This window comes from Eucyclogobius newberryi, unplaced genomic scaffold (genome assembly GCF_026437365.1).
Source record: "Eucyclogobius newberryi isolate DKJ021-1_F unplaced genomic scaffold, fEucNew1.0.hap1 SCAF_20, whole genome shotgun sequence".
Lineage (NCBI taxonomy): Eukaryota > Metazoa > Chordata > Actinopteri > Gobiiformes > Gobiidae > Eucyclogobius > Eucyclogobius newberryi.
The window spans coordinates 688,901-709,310 of NW_027315835.1; the positions used below are offsets into that span (position 1 = coordinate 688,901).

Below are 20,410 nucleotides of genomic sequence, written 5' to 3' on the forward strand. Positions count from 1 at the left end.
CTCATGTGTCTTTGTCCCTCATTGTCTCATGTGTCTTTGTCCCTCATCGTCTCATGTGTCTTTGTCCCTCATTGTCTCATGTGTCTTTGTCCCTCATCGTCTCATCGTCTCATGTGTCTTTGTCCCTCATCGTCTCATGTGTCTTTGTCCCTCATCGTCTCATGTGTCTTTGTCCCTCATTGTCTCATGTGTCTTTGTCCCTCATCGTCTCATGTGTCTTTGTCCCTCATTGTCTCATGTGTCTTTGTCCCTCATCGTCTCATGTGTCTTTGTCCCTCATTGTCTCATGTGTCTTTGTCCCTCATCGTCTCATGTGTCTTTGTCCCTCATCGTCTCATGTGTCTTTGTCCCTCATTGTCTCATGTGTCTTTGTCCCTCATCGTCTCATGTGTCTTTGTCCCTCATCGTCTCATGTGTCTTTGTCCCTCATTGTCTCATGTGTCTTTGTCCCTCATTGTCTCATGTGTCTTTGTCCCTCATCGTCTCATGTGTCTTTGTCCCTCATCGTCTCATGTGTCTTTGTCCCTCATTGTCTCATGTGTCTTTGTCCCTCATTGTCTCATGTGTCTTTGTCCCTCATCGTCTCATGTGTCTTTGTCCCTCATCGTCTCATGTGTCTTTGTCCCTCATTGTCTCATGTGTCTTTGTCCCTCATCGTCTCATGTGTCTTTGTCCCTCATCGTCTCATGTGTCTTCGTACATATTCTTCTTCAGAAACATCGTTAAGTCCGTTTGTCGTCTGCTTTTCCGGGATCAAACCCAAACGCAAAAAGTTCATCGATTAATCGCAACTAATAACTGTGACGTCCTCACTCTGGCCCCGCCCCTCTGGCCCCGCCCCTCTGGCCCCGCCCCGATCTAATGGAGCGAAAACCTCACATTCACGAGTCCAAACAACGGATCCCATAGCCGCTAGGGGAAACAGCCGCTAGAGGAAACAGCCGCTAGAGGAAACAGCCGCTAGAGGAAACAGCCACTAGGGGAAACAGCCGCTAGAGGAAACAGCCGCTAGAGGAAACAGCCGCTAGAGGAAACAGCCGCTAGAGGAAACAGCCGCTAGAGGAAACAGCCGCTAGAGGAAACAGCCACTAGGGGAAACAGCCGCTAGAGGAAACAGCCACGAGAGGAAACAGCCGCTAGAGGAAACAGCCGCTAGAGGAAACAGCCGCTAGAGGAAACAGCCGCTAGAGGAAACAGCCGCTAGAGGAAACAGCCGCTAGAGGAAACAGCCACTAGGGGAAACAGCCGCTAGAGGAAACAGCCGCTAGAGGAAACAGCCGCTAGAGGAAACAGCCGCTAGAGGAAACAGCCGCTAGAGGAAACAGCCAGTAGAGGAAACAGCCGCTAGGGGAAACAGCCGCTAGAGGAAACAGCCGCTAGAGGAAACAGCCGCTAGAGGAAACAGCCACTAGGGGAAACAGCCGCTAGAGGAAACAGCCGCTAGAGGAAACAGCCGCTAGAGGAAACAGCCGCTAGAGGAAACAGCCGCTAGAGGAAACAGCCGCTAGAGGAAACAGCCACTAGGGGAAACAGCCGCTAGAGGAAACAGCCACGAGAGGAAACAGCCGCTAGAGGAAACAGCCGCTAGAGGAAACAGCCGCTAGAGGAAACAGCCGCTAGAGGAAACAGCCGCTAGAGGAAACAGCCGCTAGAGGAAACAGCCACTAGGGGAAACAGCCGCTAGAGGAAACAGCCACGAGAGGAAACAGCCGCTAGAGGAAACAGCCGCTAGAGGAAACAGCCGCTAGAGGAAACAGCCGCTAGAGGAAACAGCCAGTAGAGGAAACAGCCGCTAGAGGAAACAGCCGCTAGAGGAAACAGCCACTAGAGGAAACAGCCACTAGGGGAAACAGCCACTAGAGGAAACAGCCACTAGGGGAAACAGCCGCTAGAGGAAACAGCCGCTAGAGGAAACAGCCAGTAGAGGAAACAGCCGCTAGAGGAAACAGCCGCTAGAGGAAACAGCCACTAGAGGAAACAGCCACTAGGGGAAACAGCCACTAGAGGAAACAGCCACTAGGGGAAACAGCCGCTAGGGGAAACAGCCGCTAGGGGAAACAGCCGCTAGAGGAAACAGCCGCTAGAGGAAACAGCCGCTAGAGGAAACAGCCGCTAGAGGAAACAGCCGCTAGAGGAAACAGCCGCTAGAGGAAACAGCCACTAGGGGAAACAGCCGCTAGAGGAAACAGCCACGAGAGGAAACAGCCGCTAGAGGAAACAGCCGCTAGAGGAAACAGCCGCTAGAGGAAACAGCCGCTAGAGGAAACAGCCAGTAGAGGAAACAGCCGCTAGAGGAAACAGCCGCTAGAGGAAACAGCCACTAGAGGAAACAGCCACTAGGGGAAACAGCCACTAGAGGAAACAGCCACTAGGGGAAACAGCCGCTAGAGGAAACAGCCACGAGAGGAAACAGCCGCTAGAGGAAACAGCCGCTAGAGGAAACAGCCGCTAGAGGAAACAGCCGCTAGAGGAAACAGCCAGTAGAGGAAACAGCCGCTAGAGGAAACAGCCGCTAGAGGAAACAGCCGCTAGGGGAAACAGCCGCTAGGGGAAACAGCCGCTAGGGGAAACAGCCAGTAGAGGAAACAGCCACTAGAGGAAACAGCCGCTAGAGGAAACAGCCGCTAGAGGAAACAGCCGCTAGAGGAAACAGCCGCTAGAGGAAACAGCCGCTAGAGGAAACAGCCGCTAGAGGAAACAGCCGCTAGAGGAAACAGCCGCTAGAGGAAACAGCCGCTAGAGGAAACAGCCGCTAGAGGAAACAGCCACTAGGGGAAACAGCCGCTAGAGGAAACAGCCACGAGAGGAAACAGCCGCTAGAGGAAACAGCCGCTAGAGGAAACAGCCGCTAGAGGAAACAGCCGCTAGAGGAAACAGCCAGTAGAGGAAACAGCCGCTAGAGGAAACAGCCGCTAGAGGAAACAGCCGCTAGAGGAAACAGCCGCTAGGGGAAACAGCCAGTAGAGGAAACAGCCACTAGAGGAAACAGCCGCTAGAGGAAACAGCCGCTAGAGGAAACAGCCGCTAGAGGAAACAGCCGCTAGAGGAAACAGCCGCTAGAGGAAACAGCCGCTAGAGGAAACAGCCGCTAGAGGAAACAGCCGCTAGAGGAAACAGCCGCTAGAGGAAACAGCCGCTAGGGGAAACAGCCGCTAGAGGAAACAGCCACGAGAGGAAACAGCCGCTAGAGGAAACAGCCGCTAGAGGAAACAGCCGCTAGAGGAAACAGCCGCTAGAGGAAACAGCCAGTAGAGGAAACAGCCGCTAGAGGAAACAGCCGCTAGAGGAAACAGCCACTAGAGGAAACAGCCACTAGGGGAAACAGCCACTAGAGGAAACAGCCACTAGGGGAAACAGCCGCTAGAGGAAACAGCCACGAGAGGAAACAGCCGCTAGAGGAAACAGCCGCTAGAGGAAACAGCCGCTAGAGGAAACAGCCGCTAGAGGAAACAGCCAGTAGAGGAAACAGCCGCTAGAGGAAACAGCCGCTAGAGGAAACAGCCGCTAGGGGAAACAGCCGCTAGGGGAAACAGCCGCTAGGGGAAACAGCCGCTAGGGGAAACAGCCAGTAGAGGAAACAGCCACTAGAGGAAACAGCCGCTAGAGGAAACAGCCGCTAGAGGAAACAGCCGCTAGAGGAAACAGCCGCTAGAGGAAACAGCCACTAGGGGAAACAGCCACTAGAGGAAACAGCCACTAGGGGAAACAGCCGCTAGAGGAAACAGCCACGAGAGGAAACAGCCGCTAGAGGAAACAGCCGCTAGAGGAAACAGCCGCTAGAGGAAACAGCCGCTAGAGGAAACAGCCAGTAGAGGAAACAGCCGCTAGAGGAAACAGCCGCTAGAGGAAACAGCCGCTAGGGGAAACAGCCGCTAGGGGAAACAGCCGCTAGGGGAAACAGCCAGTAGAGGAAACAGCCACTAGAGGAAACAGCCGCTAGAGGAAACAGCCGCTAGGGGAAACAGCCGCTAGGGGAAACAGCCGCTAGAGGAAACAGCCGCTAGAGGAAACAGCCGCTAGAGGAAACAGCCGCTAGAGGAAACAGCCGCTAGAGGAAACAGCCAGTAGAGGAAACAGCCGCTAGAGGAAACAGCCGCTAGAGGAAACAGCCGCTAGAGGAAACAGCCGCTAGGGGAAACAGCCGCTAGAGGAAACAGCCGCTAGAGGAAACAGCCGCTAGAGGAAACAGCCACTATGGGAAACAGCCAGTAGAGGAAACAGCCGCTAGAGGAAACAGCCGCTAGAGGAAACAGCCGCTAGAGGAAATAGCCACTAGGGGAAACAGCCAGTAGAGGAAACAGCCGCTAGAGGAAACAGCCACTAGAGGAAACAGCCGCTAGAGGAAACAGCCGCTAGAGGAAACAGCCACTAGAGGAAACAGCCACTAGAGGAAACAGCCACTAGAGGAAACAGCCGCCAGAAGAAACAGCCGCCAGAGGAAACAGCCGCCAGAGGAAACAGCCGCTAGAGGAAACAGCCGCTAGAGGAAACAGCCGCTAGAGGAAACAGCCACTAGAGGAAACAGCCACTAGAGGAAACAGCCAACAGAGGAAACAGCCACGAGAGGAAACAGCCACGAGAGGAAACAGCCAGTAGAGGAAACAGCCGCCAGAAGAAACAGCCGCTAGAGGAAACAGCCACTAGAGGAAACAGCCGCTAGAGGAAACAGCCGCTAGAGGAAACAGCCGCTAGAGGAAACAGCCGCTAGAGGAAACAGCCGCTAGAGGAAACAGCCGCTAGAGGAAACAGCCAGTAGAGGAAACAGCCGCTAGAGGAAACAGCCGCTAGAGGAAACAGCCGCTAGGGGAAACAGCCGCTAGGGGAAACAGCCAGTAGAGGAAACAGCCACTAGAGGAAACAGCCGCTAGAGGAAACAGCCGCTAGGGGAAACAGCCGCTAGAGGAAACAGCCGCTAGAGGAAACAGCCGCTAGAGGAAACAGCCGCTAGAGGAAACAGCCGCTAGAGGAAACAGCCAGTAGAGGAAACAGCCGCTAGAGGAAACAGCCGCTAGAGGAAACAGCCGCTAGAGGAAACAGCCGCTAGGGGAAACAGCCGCTAGAGGAAACAGCCGCTAGAGGAAACAGCCGCTAGGGGAAACAGCCACTAGGGGAAACAGCCAGTAGAGGAAACAGCCGCTAGAGGAAACAGCCGCTAGAGGAAACAGCCGCTAGAGGAAATAGCCACTAGGGGAAACAGCCAGTAGAGGAAACAGCCGCTAGAGGAAACAGCCGCTAGAGGAAACAGCCGCTAGAGGAAACAGCCGCTAGAGGAAACAGCCACTAGAGGAAACAGCCACTAGAGGAAACAGCCGCCAGAAGAAACAGCCGCCAGAGGAAACAGCCGCCAGAGGAAACAGCCGCTAGAGGAAACAGCCGCTAGAGGAAACAGCCGCTAGAGGAAACAGCCACTAGAGGAAACAGCCAGTAGAGGAAACAGCCAACAGAGGAAACAGCCACGAGAGGAAACAGCCACGAGAGGAAACAGCCAGTAGAGGAAACAGCCGCCAGAAGAAACAGCCGCCAGAGGAAACAGCCACTAGAGGAAACAGCCGCTAGAGGAAACAGCCGCTAGAGGAAACAGCCGCTAGAGGAAACAGCCGCTAGAGGAAACAGCCAGTAGAGGAAACAGCCGCTAGAGGAAACAGCCGCTAGAGGAAACAGCCGCTAGGGGAAACAGCCGCTAGGGGAAACAGCCAGTAGAGGAAACAGCCACTAGAGGAAACAGCCGCTAGAGGAAACAGCCGCTAGGGGAAACAGCCGCTAGAGGAAACAGCCGCTAGAGGAAACAGCCGCTAGAGGAAACAGCCGCTAGAGGAAACAGCCGCTAGAGGAAACAGCCGCTAGAGGAAACAGCCAGTAGAGGAAACAGCCGCTAGAGGAAACAGCCGCTAGAGGAAACAGCCGCTAGAGGAAACAGCTGCTAGAGGAAACAGCCGCTAGAGGAAACAGCCACGAGAGGAAACAGCCACTAGAGGAAACAGCCCCTAGAGGAAACAGCCGCCAGAAGAAACAGCCGCCAGAGGAAACAGCCGCCAGAGGAAACAGCCGCTAGAGGAAACAGCCGCTAGAGGAAACAGCCGCTAGAGGAAACAGCCACTAGAGGAAACAGCCACTAGAGGAAACAGCCGCCAGAAGAAACAGCCGCCAGAGGAAACAGCCGCCAGAGGAAACAGCCGCTAGAGGAAACAGCCGCTAGAGGAAACAGCCGCTAGAGGAAACAGCCACCAGAGGAAACAGCCACGAGAGGAAACAGCCACCAGAGGAAACAGCCAGTAGAGGAAACAGCCGCCAGAAGAAACAGCCGCTAGAGGAAACAGCCACTAGAGGAAACAGCCACTAGAGGAAACAGCCACTAGAGGAAACAGCCGCCAGAAGAAACAGCCGCCAGAGGAAACAGCCGCCAGAGGAAACAGCCGCTAGAGGAAACAGCCGCTAGAGGAAACAGCCACTAGAGCAAACAGCCACCAGAGGAAACAGCCACGAGAGGAAACAGCCGCCAGAAGAAACAGCCGCTAGAGGAAACAGCCACTAGAGGAAACAGCCACTAGAGGAAACAGCCACTAGAGGAAACAGCCGCCAGAAGAAACAGCCGCCAGAGGAAACAGCGGCCAGAGGAAACAGCCGCTAGAGGAAACAGCCGCTAGAGGAAACAGCCGCTAGAGGAAACAGCCACTAGAGGAAACAGCCACCAGAGGAAACAGCCACGAGAGGAAACAGCCACCAGAGGAAACAGCCAGTAGAGGAAACAGCCGCCAGAAGAAACAGCCGCTAGAGGAAACAGCCACTAGAGGAAACAGCCACTAGAGGAAACAGCCACTAGAGGAAACAGCCGCCAGAAGAAACAGCCGCCAGAGAAAACAGCCGCCAGAGGAAACAGCCGCTAGAGGAAACAGCCGCTAGAGGAAACAGCCGCTAGAGGAAACAGCCACCAGAGGAAACAGCCACGAGAGGAAACAGCCACGAGAGGAAACAGCCAGTAGAGGAAACAGCCGCCAGAAGAAACAGCCGCTAGAGGAAACAGCCACTAGAGGAAACAGCCACTAGAGGAAACAGCCACTAGAGGAAACAGCCACTAGAGGAAACAGCCACTAGAGGAAACAGCCACAAGAGAAAACAGCCACAAGAGAAAACAGCCACTAGAGGAAACAGCCACTAGAGGAAACAGCCATTAGAGGAAACAGCCACTAGAGGAAACAGCCACCAGAGGAAACAGCCACGAGAGGAAACAGCCAGTAGAGGAAACAGCCGCCAGAAGAAACAGCCGCTAGAGGAAACAGCCACTAGAGGAAACAGCCACTAGAGGAAACAGCCACTAGAGGAAACAGCCACTAGAGGAAACGGCCACTAGAGGAAACAGCCACTAGAGGAAACAGCCACTAGAGGAAACAGCCACTAGAGGAAACAGCCACTAGAGGAAACAGCCACCAGAGGAAACAGCCACGAGAGGAAACAGCCAGTAGAGGAAACAGCCACTAGAGGAAACAGCCACTAGAGGAAACAGCCGCCAGAAGAAACAGCCGCCAGAGGAAACAGCCGCCAGAGGAAACAGCCGCTAGAGGAAACAGCCGCTAGAGGAAACAGCCGCTAGAGGAAACAGCCACTAGAGGAAACAGCCACTAGAGGAAACAGCCAACAGAGGAAACAGCCACGAGAGGAAACAGCCAGAAGAGGAAACAGCCGCCAGAAGAAACAGCCGCTAGAGGAAACAGCCACTAGAGGAAACAGCCACTAGAGGAAACAGCCACTAGAGGAAACAGCCGCTAGAGGAAACAGCCGCTAGAGGAAACAGCCGCTAGAGGAAACAGCCGCTAGAGGAAACAGCCGCTAGAGGAAACAGCCGCTAGAGGAAACAGCCGCTAGAGGAAACAGCCGCTAGAGGAAACAGCCACTAGAGCAAACAGCCACAAGAGAAAACAGCCACAAGAGAAAACAGCCACTTGAGGAAACAGCCACTAGAGGAAACAGCCACTAGAGGAAACAGCCACTAGAGGAAACAGCCACAAGAGAAAACAGCCACAAGAGAAAACAGCCACTAGAGGAAACAGCCACTAGAGGAAACAGCCATTAGAGGAAACAGCCACAAGAGAAAACAGCCACAAGAGAAAACAGCCACTTGAGGAAACAGCCACTAGAGGAAACAGCCACTAGAGGAAACAGCCACTAGAGGAAACAGCCACTAGAGGAAACAGCCACAAGAGAAAACAGCCACAAGAGAAAACAGCCACTAGAGGAAACAGCCACTAGAGGAAACAGCCATTAGAGGAAACAGCCACTAGAGGAAACAGCCACCAGAGGAAACAGCCACGAGAGGAAACAGCCAGTAGAGGAAACAGCCGCCAGAAGAAACAGCCACTAGAGGAAACAGCCACTAGAGGAAACAGCCACTAGAGGAAACGGCCACTAGAGGAAACGGCCACTAGAGGAAACAGCCACTAGAGGAAACAGCCACTAGAGGAAACAGCCACTAGAGGAAACAGCCACCAGAGGAAACAGCCAGTAGAGGAAACAGCCACTAGAGGAAACAGCCACTAGAGGAAACAGCCACTAGAGGAAACAGCCACAAGAGAAAACAGCCACAAGAGAAAACAGCCACTTGAGGAAACAGCCACTAGAGGAAACAGCCACAAGAGAAAACAGCCACAAGAGAAAACAGCCACTTGAGGAAACAGCCACTAGAGGAAACAGCCACTAGAGGAAACAGCCACTAGAGGAAACAGCCACAAGAGAAAACAGCCACAAGAGAAAACAGCCACTAGAGGAAACAGCCACTAGAGGAAACAGCCATTAGAGGAAACAGCCACTAGAGGAAACAGCCACCAGAGGAAACAGCCACGAGAGGAAACAGCCAGTAGAGGAAACAGCCGCCAGAAGAAACAGCCACTAGAGGAAACAGCCACTAGAGGAAACAGCCGCTAGAGGAAACAGCCGCTAGAGGAAACAGCCACGAGAGGAAACAGCCACTAGAGGAAACAGCCCCTAGAGGAAACAGCCGCCAGAAGAAACAGCCGCCAGAGGAAACAGCCGCCAGAGGAAACAGCCGCTAGAGGAAACAGCCGCTAGAGGAAACAGCCGCTAGAGGAAACAGCCACTAGAGGAAACAGCCACTAGAGGAAACAGCCGCCAGAAGAAACAGCCGCCAGAGGAAACAGCCGCCAGAGGAAACAGCCGCTAGAGGAAACAGCCGCTAGAGGAAACAGCCGCTAGAGGAAACAGCCACCAGAGGAAACAGCCACGAGAGGAAACAGCCACCAGAGGAAACAGCCAGTAGAGGAAACAGCCGCCAGAAGAAACAGCCGCTAGAGGAAACAGCCACTAGAGGAAACAGCCACTAGAGCAAACAGCCACCAGAGGAAACAGCCACGAGAGGAAACAGCCGCCAGAAGAAACAGCCGCTAGAGGAAACAGCCACTAGAGGAAACAGCCACTAGAGGAAACAGCCACTAGAGGAAACAGCCGCCAGAAGAAACAGCCGCCAGAGGAAACAGCCGCCAGAGGAAACAGCCGCTAGAGGAAACAGCCGCTAGAGGAAACAGCCGCTAGAGGAAACAGCCACTAGAGGAAACAGCCACCAGAGGAAACAGCCACGAGAGGAAACAGCCACCAGAGGAAACAGCCAGTAGAGGAAACAGCCGCCAGAAGAAACAGCCGCTAGAGGAAACAGCCACTAGAGGAAACAGCCACTAGAGGAAACAGCCACTAGAGGAAACAGCCGCCAGAAGAAACAGCCGCCAGAGGAAACAGCCGCCAGAGGAAACAGCCGCTAGAGGAAACAGCCGCTAGAGGAAACAGCCGCTAGAGGAAACAGCCACCAGAGGAAACAGCCACGAGAGGAAACAGCCACGAGAGGAAACAGCCAGTAGAGGAAACAGCCGCCAGAAGAAACAGCCGCTAGAGGAAACAGCCACTAGAGGAAACAGCCACTAGAGGAAACAGCCACTAGAGGAAACAGCCACTAGAGGAAACAGCCACTAGAGGAAACAGCCACAAGAGAAAACAGCCACAAGAGAAAACAGCCACTAGAGGAAACAGCCACTAGAGGAAACAGCCATTAGAGGAAACAGCCACTAGAGGAAACAGCCACCAGAGGAAACAGCCACGAGAGGAAACAGCCAGTAGAGGAAACAGCCGCCAGAAGAAACAGCCGCTAGAGGAAACAGCCACTAGAGGAAACAGCCACTAGAGGAAACAGCCACTAGAGGAAACAGCCACTAGAGGAAACGGCCACTAGAGGAAACAGCCACTAGAGGAAACAGCCACTAGAGGAAACAGCCACTAGAGGAAACAGCCACTAGAGGAAACAGCCACCAGAGGAAACAGCCACGAGAGGAAACAGCCAGTAGAGGAAACAGCCACTAGAGGAAACAGCCACTAGAGGAAACAGCCGCCAGAAGAAACAGCCGCCAGAGGAAACAGCCGCCAGAGGAAACAGCCGCTAGAGGAAACAGCCGCTAGAGGAAACAGCCGCTAGAGGAAACAGCCACTAGAGGAAACAGCCACTAGAGGAAACAGCCAACAGAGGAAACAGCCACGAGAGGAAACAGCCAGTAGAGGAAACAGCCGCCAGAAGAAACAGCCGCTAGAGGAAACAGCCACTAGAGGAAACAGCCACTAGAGGAAACAGCCGCTAGAGGAAACAGCCGCTAGAGGAAACAGCCGCTAGAGGAAACAGCCGCTAGAGGAAACAGCCGCTAGAGGAAACAGCCGCTAGAGGAAACAGCCGCTAGAGGAAACAGCCACTAGAGCAAACAGCCACAAGAGAAAACAGCCACAAGAGAAAACAGCCACTTGAGGAAACAGCCACTAGAGGAAACAGCCACTAGAGGAAACAGCCACTAGAGGAAACAGCCACAAGAGAAAACAGCCACAAGAGAAAACAGCCACTAGAGGAAACAGCCACTAGAGGAAACAGCCATTAGAGGAAACAGCCACAAGAGAAAACAGCCACAAGAGAAAACAGCCACTTGAGGAAACAGCCACTAGAGGAAACAGCCACTAGAGGAAACAGCCACTAGAGGAAACAGCCACAAGAGAAAACAGCCACAAGAGAAAACAGCCACTAGAGGAAACAGCCACTAGAGGAAACAGCCATTAGAGGAAACAGCCACTAGAGGAAACAGCCACCAGAGGAAACAGCCACGAGAGGAAACAGCCAGTAGAGGAAACAGCCGCCAGAAGAAACAGCCACTAGAGGAAACAGCCACTAGAGGAAACAGCCACTAGAGGAAACGGCCACTAGAGGAAACGGCCACTAGAGGAAACAGCCACTAGAGGAAACAGCCACTAGAGGAAACAGCCACTAGAGGAAACAGCCACCAGAGGAAACAGCCAGTAGAGGAAACAGCCACTAGAGGAAACAGCCACTAGAGGAAACAGCCACTAGAGGAAACAGCCACTAGAGGAAACAGCCACAAGAGAAAACAGCCACAAGAGAAAACAGCCACTTGAGGAAACAGCCACTAGAGGAAACAGCCACTAGAGGAAACAGCCACTAGAGGAAACAGCCACTAGAGGAAACAGCCACTAGAGGAAACAGCCATTAGAGGAAACAGCCACTAGAGGAAACAGCCACCAGAGGAAACAGCCACGAGAGGAAACAGCCAGTAGAGGAAACAGCCGCCAGAAGAAACAGCCACTAGAGGAAACAGCCACTAGAGGAAACAGCCACTAGAGGAAACGGCCACTAGAGGAAACAGCCACTAGAGGAAACAGCCACTAGAGGAAACAGCCACCAGAGGAAACAGCCAGTAGAGGAAACAGCCACTAGAGGAAACAGCCACTAGAGGAAACAGCCACTAGAGGAAACAGCCACTAGAGGGCGCCCTGCTCTGCGACCCGCCGCTCTTTTGCTTTCTCATTTTCTCGCGCTTCATTCGTTTCTGCGGTTTCTCCGTCTAACCTGTGCTTTCTTCCTGTCCGCCCCGCCCCCTCGTTTCCGTTTGGCCCTGCCCCCTCGTTTCCGGTTGGCCCCGCCCCCTCGTTTCCGGTTGGCCCCGCCCCCTTGTTTCCGGTCGGTCGTAGGTTTATCCTCAGCCGTTATCGAGCCTAGTAAGTGTTTTCAGACTGAACGTTCTCTCTTCCCCCGGCACGCTCACGGTCTGTCACGCCCCCTGCTGTCCGCACTCGTGTGTTGCACCCATCCCTGGCGCTTCACCTGCAGGGGGCTCTTCACCTGCAGGGGGCGCTTCACCTGCAGGGGGCGCTTCACCTGCAGGAGGCGCTTCACCTGCAGGGGGCGCTTCACCTGCAGGGGGCGCTTCACCTGCAGGAGGGGGCTCTTCACCTGCAGGGGGCGCTTCACCTGCAGGGGGCTCTTCACCTGCAGGGGGCGCTTCACCTAGGGGGCTCTTCACCTGCAGGGGGCGCTTCACCTGCAGGAGGCGCTTCACCTGCAGGAGGCGCTTCACCTGCAGGAGGGGGCTCTTCACCTGCAGGGGGCGCTTCACCTGCAGGGGGCTCTTCACCTGCAGGGGGCGCTTCACCTAGGGGGCTCTTCACCTGCAGGGGGCGCTTCACCTGCAGGGGGCTCTTCACCTGCAGGGGGCGCTTCACCTGCAGGGGGCGCTTCACCTGCAGGAGGCGCTTCACCTGCAGGAGGCGCTTCACCTGCAGGAGGCGCTTCACCTGCAGGGGGCGCTTCACCTGCAGGAGGCGCTTCACCTGCAGGGGGCGCTTCACCTGCAGGGGGCGCTTCACCTGCAGGAGGCGCTTCACCTGCAGGAGGCGCTTCACCTGCAGGAGGGGGCTCTTCACCTGCAGGGGGCGCTTCACCTGCAGGGGGCTCTTCACCTGCAGGGGGCGCTTCACCTAGGGGGCTCTTCACCTGCAGGGGGCGCTTCACCTGCAGGAGGCGCTTCACCTGCAGGAGGCGCTTCACCTGCAGGAGGGGGCTCTTCACCTGCAGGGGGCGCTTCACCTGCAGGGGGCTCTTCACCTGCAGGGGGCGCTTCACCTAGGGGGCTCTTCACCTGCAGGGGGCGCTTCACCTGCAGGAGGCGCTTCACCTAGGGGGCTCTTCACCTGCAGGGGGCTCTTCACCTGCAGGAGGCGCTTCACCTGCAGGGGGCGCTTCACCTGCAGGGGGCTCTTCACCTGCAGGGGGCGCTTCACCTGCAGGGGGCGCTTCATCTGCAGGGGGCGCTTCACCTGCAGGGGGCGCTTCACCTGCAGGGGGCTCTGCACCTGTCCTAGTCCTGCTTTAGTCCTGCTTTAGTCCTGGTTTAGTCCTGGTTTAGACCTGGTTTAGACCTGGTTTAGACCTGGTTTAGACCTGGTTTAGTCCTGGTTTAGTCCTGCTTTAGTCCTGCTTTAGTCCTGCTTTAGTCCTGGTTTAGACCTGGTTTAGACCTGGTTTAGTCCTGGTTTAGACCTGGTTTAGACCTGCTTTAGTCCTGCTTTAGTCCTGGTTTAGTCCTGGTTTAGTCCTGGTTTAGACCTGGTTTAGACCTGGTTTAGTCCTGGTTTAGTCCTGGTTTAGACCTGGTTTAGACCTGGTTTAGACCTGGTTTAGTCCTGGTTTAGACCTGGTTTAGACCTGGTTTAGACCTGGTTTAGACCTGCTTTAGTCCTGGTTTAGACCTGGTTTAGACCTGGTTTAGTCCTGGTTTAGACCTGGTTTAGACCTGCTTTAGTCCTGCTTTAGTCCTGGTTTAGTCCTGGTTTAGTCCTGGTTTAGACCTGGTTTAGACCTGGTTTAGTCCTGGTTTAGTCCTGCTTTAGTCCTGCTTTAGTCCTGCTTTAGTCCTGGTTTAGACCTGGTTTAGACCTGGTTTAGTCCTGGTTTAGACCTGGTTTAGACCTGCTTTAGTCCTGCTTTAGTCCTGGTTTAGTCCTGGTTTAGACCTGGTTTAGACCTGGTTTAGACCTGGTTTAGACCTGGTTTAGTCCTGGTTTAGTCCTGCTTTAGTCCTGCTTTAGTCCTGCTTTAGTCCTGGTTTAGACCTGGTTTAGACCTGGTTTAGTCCTGGTTTAGACCTGGTTTAGACCTGCTTTAGTCCTGCTTTAGTCCTGGTTTAGTCCTGGTTTAGTCCTGGTTCTTAATAACGTGTGTTTGCAGTATTCTCCGACCATGAGGGCCTCGTATCTCTCGATGACTGAGGACCAGAGCCGACACAGACACACGTAGAGCGCCCCCGCTGACCACAGGAGGAACTGCATGTACCCCAGCCTCAAAGGACACAGAGGAGAAGCCTGGACCTGGACCTGGACCTGGACCTGGACCTGGACCTGGGTCTGGACCTGGGTCTGGACCTGGGTCTGGACCTGGACCTGGACCTGGACCTGGACCTGGACCTGGACCTGGGTCTGGACCTGGGTCTGGACCTGGGTCTGGACCTGGACCTGGACCTGGACCTGGACCTGGACCTTGGACTGGTTTCTTGTGGTGCTTCGGGTCAGAAAGAGTTCAAACACTGGAAGATTGAAAAACACAAAAATGTTTTTCATTTGAGATTTTATTGTATAAAATGATGAAAATGCAACTCTGTGAAATATAGATCGATTTTGTGAATTGTCTCCATTAACAGAGCCAAGAAGTGTTTTTTAAATGAAAAAGTTCTGTCCAAACTAATGGGAAATTAATTGTCAATAAAATAAATAATTTGACATTTTTAACTCTGAAAAAACATGTTCCAAGTTTGAATTTCAGTCGCTGAACTTGCCGAATGTTTCAGTTTGAATTTGGAAAAAAGAACAAATAAAAGCTTTAAAATGTCATCTTTTAAATATTTTTTTTCTGGTTAAATGCTTGAAAATCTTTACATTCAAATTTAAAAGATGCATTTTTAAACAGAGACAAACTCATTAGAATGAAACTATTCAAACTGTTTTTTCAGGGTTAAAAACGTGTTTAGTTTGAGTTAGTTATTATTTCTACAAGATTTACTGCCGATGTAAGGTTTATTTATAGTATTTTTATGATCATGAACAAAGAAGGAACTGTAGTTTTTTTAATAAGATCATTCTGTTTAATGTGAATTTCAATCGTTTCAGGGTCAAATGCATCAATCACATCAATAGACCTGGTTTAGTCCTGGTTTAGTCCTGGTTTAGACCTGGTTTAGACCTGGTTTAGACCTGGTTTAGACCTGGTTTAGTCCTGGTTTAGACCTGGTTTAGACCTGGTTTAGTCCTGGTTTAGTCCTGGTTTAGACCCGGTTTAGTCCTGGTTTAGTCCTGGTTTAGTCCTGGTTTAGTCCTGCTTTAGTCCTGGTTTAGTCCTGCTTTAGTCCTGGTTTAGTCCTGCTTTAGTCCTGGTTTAGTCCTGGTTTAGACCCGGTTTAGTCCTGGTTTAGTCCTGGTTTAGACCCGGTTTAGTCCTGGTTTAGTCCTGGTTTAGTCCTGGTTTAGTCCTGCTTTAGTCCTGGTTTAGTCCTGCTTTAGTCCTGCTTTAGTCCTGGTTTAGTCCTGCTTTAGTCCTGGTTTAGTCCTGGTTTAGACCTGGTTTACTCCTGGTTTAGTCCTGGTTTAGACCTGGTTTAGACCTGGTTTAGTCCTGGTTTAGTCCTGGTTTAGTCCTGGTTTAGTCCTGCTTTAGTCCTGGTTTAGTCCTGGTTTAGACCCGGTTTAGACCCGGTTTAGACCCGGTTTAGTCCCGGTTTAGACCTGGTTTAGACCCGGTTTAGTCCTGGTTTGGACCCGGTTTAGTCCTGGTTTAGTCCTGGTTTAGACCTGGTTTAGTCCTGGTTTAGTCCTGCTTTAGTCCTGGTTTAGTCCTGCTTTAGTCCTGCTTTAGTCCTGGTTTAGTCCTGGTTTAGACCTGGTTTAGTCCTGGTTTAGTCCTGGTTTAGTCCTGGTTTAGACCCGGTTTAGACCCGGTTTAGTCCTGGTTTGGACCCGGTTTAGTCCTGGTTTAGACCTGGTTTAGTCCTGGTTTAGTCCTGCTTTAGTCCTGGTTTAGACCTGGTTTAGTCCTGGTTTAGACCTGGTTTAGTGCTGGTTTAGACCTGGTTTACTCCTGGTTTAGACCTGGTTTAGTCCTGGTTTAGACCTGGTTCAGTCCTGGTTTAGACCTGGTTTAGTCCTGGTTTAGTCCTGGTTTAGTCCTGGTTTAGACCTGGTTCAGTCCTGGTTTAGTCCTGGTTTAGACCTGGTTTAGTCCTGGTTTAGTCCTGGTTTAGTCCTGGTTTAGTCCTGGTTCAGTCCTGGTTTAGTCCTGGTTTAGACCAGGTTTAGTCCTGGTTTAGTCCTGGTTTAGACCTGGTTTAGTCCTGGTTTAGTCCTGGTTTAGTCCTGGTTTAGTCCTGGTTCAGTCCTGGTTTAGTCCTGGTTTAGACCAGGTTTAGTCCTGGTTTAGTCCTGGTTTAGACCTGGTTTAGTCCTGGTTTAGTCCTGGTTTAGTCCTGGTTTAGTCCTGGTTTAGTCCTGGTTTAGTCCTGTAAATATCTGTAGAACACTTTTACTTTTTTTTAAACCTTGTGCCATTTTAATGTTTTTTTTCACATTTTTGGTGAATCACACTTTTCCCTCATAAGTGGATAAAAGAGCCACAAACGGCTGTAAAAGAGGATTTCTTCTGTAACAAAGTGAACACAGGTCGGACTGTGCGGCCGCTGCAGCGTTCTGAGCCTCAGACTCATGTCACATCAATAAAACATGTTTGGACTTTTATTCCTTGTTCTGTTCAGTCGTTACAGTTTGAACTCATATTGTTGTAAAAGGTGAAATGATTTGAACATTAATTGTTCTATTTTGTGCTAAAAATGTTGCTCTCAATCAATACCAAACAGAACCAGGAGGTGGCAGCAAAGGTCCATGTTATACTTCCATCTCCTGTAAAATATGATTCATACATTGAACTGTTCTGCAACTAAAGCTTCAGAAGTATTCAACTTTTATTTTATTCTTCAAGACATTTAGTTTTAAATTTAAGACTTTAGAGACTTCCTAAAATCAAACTAAAACTTTCATGTTAAATTCATATCAAAATCATACGTTTGAGACACTTTTGACACATTTGTGCTCGTTTGATGAAAGAAAGGGCAAGAATCAGAATAGTTAGAATGAATCAAATGTTTGATCTAGTACAATTCTAATCCAGATGAACAGAGCGCTTACCGTCTGTCGCCAGGCGGTCCGGACACGCCTCTAACCCTGGTGCTTGACATTTTATAACATTTCAATATGTTATATGTTAGTATGATGAAGGGAGATAATGAGCTATTTCATGATGTGTCCCTGTCTGACCGGCTCATCAGGTGAAAGATTTAGGACCAATGACTAAAAGACTAACCTCTGTTACTGAACTTCCCCCAGTTACAGAGACATAAGATAAGATAAACCTTTAATGTCACACAAGGGGAAATTTTGTTGTTACAACGCAGTAGAAACAGGAGGAAAGGACAGATTATAGAAGTTTCACACAAAAAAAACACACTCTTAATAGAACTCTTAGGAACTCTTGGGAAATAAAATAAAATAGATGAATAAAAAATAAAAATAAGATGATAATAATAAAATAATGATAGTAGAATAAAATAAAGTAAAAATAGCTAGCAGAAGACTAGCTAATACTATTAGCAGGTAAGTAAACAGAATAAAAAACAAAATAGAACACTCTTATTTACAGGTATTGCACATGGTTACATCAGTACTGCACATGTTCAGGGCAGTGTTTGTTATAAAGTCTGACAGCAGCAGAAGGAAAGACCTGCAAAACCTTTCCTTCACACAGAGGGTGGATCAGTCTCTCACTGAAGCTGCTCTCCAGAGCGGACAGAGTGTCCTGCCGGGGACAGAGTGTCCTGCAGGGGACAGAGTGTCCTGCAGGGGACAGAGTGTCCTGCAGGGGGCGACACTCATGGTCCAGCATAGATGTGAGTTTAGCCTGGACCCTTCTGTCCCCCACCTCCTGCACCGAGTCCAGAGCACAGCCCAGGACGGAGCTGGACTTCTTGATGACTCTGTCCAGCTTCTTCCTCTCCCTCTCTGTGATGCTGCTGCTCCAGCAGGCCACACCTACAGGAGCTGATGCCACCACAGAGTCAGAGAAGGTCTTCAGGAGTGGCCCTGTCAGGAGTGGCCCTGTCAGGAGTGGCCCTGTCAGGAGTGGCCCTGTCAGGAGTGGCCCTGTCAGGAGCGGCCCTGTCAGGAGTGGCCGTGTCACTCCAAAAGACCTGAGTCTCCTCAGGAGGTAGAGCCGACTCTGGCTCTTCCTGTACAGTGCGTCTGTGTTATGAGTCCAGTCCAGTTTGTGGTTCAGATGAACACCAGGTCCTTGTATGAGTCACTCTCTCAATGTCCCGTCCCTGGATGTTCACTGGTGAGGGGGGCGTGGCCTCTGTAGAAGTCCACCACCTTCTCCTTGGTCTTCCCCGCGTTGATGAGGAGGTGGTTCCGCTGACACCAGTCCACAAAGTCCTGCTCCAGTCCTCTGTCCTCCGCATCATCGTCGTCCGTAATGAGTCCGATGATGGCAGAGTTATCAGAGAACTTCTGCAGGACACAGCTGTCCGTGTCGTGTCTGAAGTCTGCAGTGTAGAGGGTGAAGAGAAAGGGCGCGAGGACAGTGCCCTGGGGCGCCCCCACACTGCAGGTCCCCCACACTGCAGGTCCGAGTGTCAGACACACAGTCCCGGGCTCTCACTAACTGGGGTCGGTCTGTGAGGTAGTCCAGGATCCACTCTGCCAGGTCGTCCTCCACACCAGCTGTCTCCAGCTTGTCCCTCAGGAGCTGATGGTGTTGAAGGCGCTGGAAAGATCGAAGAACAGGATCCTCACAGAGCTGCCAGGCTTCTCCAGGTGAGAGAGAGAGCGGTGCAGCAGGAGATGACGGCGTCCTCCACTCCGATGTCAGGCCGGTATGCAAACTGCAGCGGGTCCATGGCTGAGCTCACGGTGGAGCGGAGGTGGTCCAGGACCAGCCGCTCCAGTGTCTTCATCAGGTGGGACGTGAGAGCCACTGGCCTGAAGCTGTTGAGGTCTTTGGGGCGCGGTGTCTTAGGCACAGGTACCAGACAGGAGGTCTTCCAGGCCTGTGGTACCACCCTCAGCTTCAGGCTCATGTTGAAGACATGCTCCATAACTCCACACAGTTCATCTGCAGGACTTAAGGAGCCTGGGGCTGATGCCTCAGGTCCCGCTGCCTTCCTCACTTTAATCCTCTTCAGCTCTCTCCTCACCTGTGCTGCTGTGACAGTCAGTGGTTGGCAGGGGGACTGTGTGCTGGGGGGATGGGTGAGTCCAGGTGAAGTGGGGAGCTGATGGTCCGGAGCAGAGGTGTGAAGGGGAACGGGGGTGGGCCATTGTCCAGCTGTGGAAGAGAGGGCATGCAGCTGTGCAGGGGGAGGGGCGGGTGAATGATCGAATCTCAAGAAGTGAGTATTTAAATCATTCACCCACTGTAGATCCCCCTCTGTCTGGGCAGGGGGGATTTTGAAGCCTGAGATGGTTTTCAGGCTCCTCCCACTCCCTGAATGTTCTTCTGCTGCAGCTGCTCCTCCATCCTCCTCTTGTAGCCGGCCTCAGCCTGCCTGATCTTCCTCCTCAGCTCCTTCTGCACAGTCCTCAGCTCCTCCTTGTTCCCTGACCTGAAGGCTCTCTTCTTCTCCTTCAGCAGAGCCTTCAGTTCACGGTTAATCCATGGCTTGTTGTTTGGAAAACACCGCACCGTCCGGGAGGGAACAATGTTCTCAAAACAGAAGTTGATGTAGTCCGTGATGCACTCTTTGGTGGTGTTGATGGTCATGGTTGTAAAGCTCGGTCCAGACAGTGGTGCTGAAGCAGTCCCTCAGAGCCTCCTCGCTCTCAGCAGACCACATCCTCACCTCACGGGACACCACAGGCTGCCTGCGCACGATGGGTTCATACACAGGCCTCAGATGTACAAGGTTGTGGTCCGAGCTGCCCAGGGGAGGGAGGGGGGAGGAGCCTCCTGGTGTTGGCAAAGAATAAATCCGAAGTTTTAATGTCTCTGGTGGGGCAGGTAACATACTGGGTGTATGTTGGTAGAACAGAAGAGGGAGAAGCGTGGTTAAAATCACCAGAGACGAGGAAGAGAGCCTGTGGATGCTGTGTTTTGCATCTGCTTGTGATGGAGAACAATGCTTCACAGGCATTGTCAGAGTTAGCAGACGGGGCAGATAATATGGCCTCATGCTGACGGCTAACAGTTCAATATCTCTGTTACACAGTTGTTCTCTGACTGTGACGTGGTTTGATCAACACCACTTCTCATGCACAAACATCGCGAGGCCTCCTCCTCTTCTCTTTCCGCTCTCCCTTGTTCTGTCTGCGCAGGAGATGAAAATTGTCCAAAGCAACAGTATGATCCGGGATTTCTGGGGTTAGCCAGGTCTCTGTGAGTAAAATGATGCTACAGTCTCTGTGTTCCCGTTCGGACCGTGTGAGAGTCACCAGCTCTGCTGTCTTATTTTGAAGGGACCCATGACGACCCTCGGTACCGCGGGTCTGAAGC

At 52.1% G+C, this 20,410-nt stretch overlaps 1 protein-coding gene across 2 annotated transcripts in view; it reads left to right on the top strand.

The window, feature by feature from the left end:
• Nucleotides 1-15,268, top strand: part of ttyh2 (tweety family member 2) — a 56,502-nt gene extending 41,234 nt beyond the window's left edge. The window contains exons 14-15 of one of the 2 annotated variants that reach the window (XM_072456487.1): nucleotides 12,019-12,045; nucleotides 14,054-15,268. In XM_072456487.1, coding sequence (XP_072312588.1) covers nucleotides 12,019-12,045; nucleotides 14,054-14,122 — 96 coding nt within the window. In that variant the 3' untranslated portion in view covers nucleotides 14,123-15,268. The remainder of the gene's footprint in view (nucleotides 1-12,018; nucleotides 12,046-14,053) is intronic. The other variant, XM_072456488.1, reaches the window with a different exon arrangement.
• Nucleotides 15,269-20,410: the final 5,142 nt, after the last annotated feature.